At 45.2% G+C, this 4,568-nt stretch overlaps 1 protein-coding gene across 1 annotated transcript; it reads left to right on the forward strand.

The window, feature by feature from the left end:
* The first annotated feature begins 306 nt into the window (after window positions 1-306).
* On the forward strand, window positions 307-2,641 carry LOC115459458 (protein NDNF-like). Its single transcript, XM_030189279.1, has 2 exons — window positions 307-325; window positions 641-2,641. Exons 1-2 carry the CDS (start codon window positions 307-309, stop codon window positions 2,035-2,037), a joined length of 1,416 nt encoding a protein of 471 aa, XP_030045139.1. The 3' UTR covers window positions 2,038-2,641.
* Window positions 2,642-4,568: the final 1,927 nt, after the last annotated feature.

Consider the following 4,568-nt stretch of genomic DNA (forward strand, 5'->3'; position numbering starts at 1 on the left):
GAGTATACACTAAAAGTGCGATGGAAGAGACAAGAAGAAAACCAGGAAAGAACAGGGTCCTGAAATCCAAGTGAGGACAGTGCATCAAGGAGTAGGCGGTGATCAACAGTGTCAAAAGCTCTCAGTGCTTCTAAATATCAGCCCCAAAGCCCATATTTTTGAATTGGGCACAACCTCTGGCTGTGTGACGTGCTATACCACCAAACTTATCCATTTGAGATTAGGATATTCTGAAGATGGTGCTAAATTTTGCACAGAGAGAGTGGCAAAATTCAGCTGCCCTCCACCTAATTCATGAACTCAAGCATGAATGCAGACATAGCAGGTATAAGTTACCATTTAAATTGAATTTATGCCTCTATTTTCAGCATTCACACTTGGACACCCAGCTTCCAGTGTTCCTTCTAAGCTGTGTGGGAGCCTTCCACCCGTGTTCCTGCCACTGCTTTAATATCGTGTTTTCAATTACGAGGAACAAGCCAGCTTCTAGCGGCTGGAATGCAGGTGGAAGGACTCCCACACAGCTTAGAGGGGACATTGCTAACTCTGCTGAATGTTCACATAACTGTAAATGAGTGAGTTATCCGTTCAGAATATTCGCCTATTTATTTACAAGCTTCTCTCTCTTATAACCTTTCAGGTGAACCAGAGCCACTAGAGGACCAGAGGCAGCAAACTGCTGATGAGGAACGCACTGAGTTATTTTCTTACAAAGGCAACGATGTGGAGTATTTTGTATCTTCCAGTTCACCTTCCGGTTTATACCAACTAGAACTCATTTCAACCGAGAAGGATACACATTTCAAAGTCTATGCAAGTACAACTCCGGAATCTGACCAGCCTTATCCCGAATTACCTTATGACCCAAGAGTTGATGTCACCACCTTGGGACGCAGCTCAATCACTCTGACATGGAAGCCGAGTCCCACAGCTTCTGTGCTGAAACAGCCTATTCAGTACTGTGTAGTCATCAACAAAGAACACAACTTCAAAAGCCTGTGTGCTGTCGAAGCCAAGCTGAATGTTGATGATGCCTTCATGATAGCTCCGAAGCCAGGCTTAGACTTCAGCCCTTTTGATTTTGCCCACTTTGGTTTCCCTGCGAGCAATGACGCTGATAAGGAACGTGGTTTCTTAGCAAAATCATCAACCAAGCTTTTACGACAAGTTACTGCTAAACCCAGGGTTGACCTTCAGAAAGTCTGCATTGGGAATAAGAACATCTTCACCGCATCTGAGCTCAGGCCTGACACTCAGTACTACTTTGATGTGTTCGCAGTAAACAGTGCGACTAACATGAGCACCGCATATATTGGAACTTTTGCCAAGACTAAAGAAGAGACAAAACAAAAGATAGTAGACTTGAAAGATGGAAAAGTCACCGATGTGTTTATCAAGAGGAAAGGTTCAAAGTTCCTAAGGTTTGCACCTGTGTCTTCCCACCAGAAAGTGACTATCTTTGTTCACTCGTGCCTGGATGCTATTCAGATCCAAGTGCGACAAGATGGAAAACCTTTGCTCTCTCACAATGTGGAAGGAATCCGTCAGTTCCACCTTAAAGGAAAACCCAAGGCAAAATATCTGATCAGGCTGAAAGGAAGCAAGAAAGGTGCGTCCCTGCTGAAAATCTTAGCTACTACCAGACCCAACAAACAGCCGTTCCCTTCTGTTCCAGAAGACACACGAATCAAAGTCTTCGACAAACTGCGCACCTGCTCCTCAGTCACAGTGGCATGGCTGGGTACGCAAGAAAGAAGTAAGTTTTGTGTCTATAAAAAAGAAGTAGCTGACAATTACAACGAGGAGGAGAAGAAAAGAGAGCAGAACCAGTGCCTTGGGCCGGAGACGAGGAAGAAATCCAACAAGGTGCTCTGTAAATACTTTCACAGCCAGAACCTGCAAAAAGCAGTCACCACAGAGACAATCAAGGGTCTGCAACCTGGTCATTCCTATCTGCTGGATGTTTATGTTGTAGGGCATGGTGGCCATTCAATCAAGTATCAAAGCAAGCTCGTAAAAACAAGGAAGTTCTGTTAATGAAGGAATTTATGGAACTCCATGTTGGACAATGACCTACTTGAGGTACAGAGATTGACTAATTCCACAGCTGAGAAGCTTCAACCTGTACTTATAGTATGTGGAAAGCTCTTAACCTGTATATTTATGTTTACATCTGTTTATGTTCCTTTGTAAAGACTGATCCTGGTGCTCACAGAAGGCCCCTCACCGTCATATGTTACACTTTTGTTTTGTCTCCTGTGCTCCAACCTTTTTCTGCTCGGTAGGTGACCAACTCAACTGGGAACACCGCAGAGGCCACTCCTTCCTTTGGCTTCGCACACTGCATGAATTGCTACAAATTTATTTTATTACTTAAGATGTCGGGAGAAGTCCCTTGGCTGTCCCACAGACATGACACTATCTAGAGATGATAGACCTACTGTATTTATTTTACGAAGTCTCACTATAAATGTCTATGACTGTAAACTATTATAAAAAGTCGTACTCGAGAAAAAGACAGATCTAACCTTAAGTATTAACTGGACTACAATCTTCTTTGTTGCATTGTCCATGTAAATTCTAATTTTGGTTAATTTTTATGTTTAAATATGTATTTCATGCACAAAGTTGTCCTGCTATATATTCATGTACATAGAATTAAAACTATTAGACTTTACCTGGCACCTGCTTTCTTTAATATCTTAGGCAGAAATGATGATATCTTGGGGCCCGAAAAGGGGTCGTAGATGCTTCTGTGTCTTTTCAAAACAGGCTCCCAAATCCAGTTCCAGTAGCATGCAAAGGCCAATGAACTGATTGACACCCGCTCGGAGGAAGACGCAAATGTGTGCATGTGCTTTCTGTGTATAGCCCTGTCCATGCCCCTGCCCAGACTCTGCTCATATGTACGCCCACCTTCAGACTATGCATCATCACATTTACTGTACCCTCTAAGCTGAGCGGGAGTCCTCCACCTACAGTCCTGCCAGTAGGTGGTGCTGTTTTACTATCACATTTCCAATATCCCACAAGCCCACAAGCATCGACACCCCAGGTCATACCCTCCCTATTTCAGACAGCTTGAAAATCCTCGGCGTCATAATAGACCGCAACCTTACACTGGAGAGCCAAGTAAAATCCACCACAAAGAAAATGTTCCACTCAATGTGGAAGCTCAAACGCGTGAAACAATACTTCCCGAGGGATACCTTTCGCAACTTGATACAAGCAATGGTAATAAGCCACCTTGACTACTGCAATGGAATTTATGCGGGATGCAAAGAACAAACCTTAAAGAAACTGCGGACTGCTCAAAACACGGCAGCCAGGCTCATATTTGGAAGAACGCGATTTGAAAGTGCAAAACCCCTCCGTGAAAAACTACACTGGCTCCCAATCAAAGAACGCATTGCCTTTAAAATCTGCACCATAGTCCACAAAATTCTCTATGGCGAAGCGCCTGGGTACATGACAGACTTAATCGACCTACCATCCAGAAACGCCTCCGATTCAACACGATCATATCTAAACCTACACTACCCAAGCTGTAAAGGTCTTAAATATAAATCTACCTATGCATCCAGCCAGTGGCGTTCCTGGCCTGGATGGCACCCGGGGCGGAGCGCGCCCCCCCCCCCCCCGCTAGATGACACCTTCCCCCCCTCCAGCGAAATGACACCCCCCCTGGGTGCACGCCACTGGGGGGGGGGGGGTGCCGCGGCGCGCGCCTGCTTCTCCAAGTTCGCTAAATTTTGTTCGTTCGCTGCAGCTCCCTCTGCCCCGGAACAGGAAGTAACCTGTTCCGGGGCAGAGAGAGCTGCAGCAAACGAACGAAATTTAGCAAACTCGGAGGAGCAGGAGTGCGCCACGGCACCCCCCAGCGGCGTGCACCCGGGGCGGATCGCCCCCACCGCCCCCCCTTGGTATGCCACTGCATCCAGCTTCTCCTATATAAGCACACAATTGTGGAACGCACTACCAAAAGCCTTAAAAACGACCTACGACCATCTAAACTTCCGGAAAATACTAAAAACCCACCCTGTTCAAAAAAGCATACCCTCCCGATCCAACCTATAGAACTGACCTTGGCTACACAAGAAAACCGAAGCATGTATGAACACAACGCTACTCTCCCACCTTACGACTATTACTGTGACTTTGCCATTTAAATTACATCTTATCACAACGTCACATTGTATTTTTTCACACCGGAAATGGCAGACGCCTTTCCGGTACTATGTAAGCCACATTGAGCCTGCAAATAGGTGGGAAAATGTGGGATACAAATGTAATTAATAAATAGTGTGGGACAAGCATGCTCTGCAGGACTCCAGGGAACCTGTCTGTCCCTAGCAATTGAAAACACGATATTTAAGTACTGCCCCCCAGTGGCAGCAATGCAATTGGAGGACTCCCATTCAGCTTAGAGGGAACAGAATATTGGCAAGTACATGTCGGTATGTTGATATTCTCTCATTTACACACGTTCTTGGCACCCTCTGTATACAATTTTATTAATTATTTATACATTGGGATTTATTAACCGCCTTTATGAAGAGATTCACCCA

The sequence above is a fragment of the Microcaecilia unicolor genome, unplaced genomic scaffold, assembly GCF_901765095.1.
Source record: "Microcaecilia unicolor unplaced genomic scaffold, aMicUni1.1, whole genome shotgun sequence".
In the NCBI taxonomy this organism is placed as follows: domain Eukaryota; kingdom Metazoa; phylum Chordata; class Amphibia; order Gymnophiona; family Siphonopidae; genus Microcaecilia; species Microcaecilia unicolor.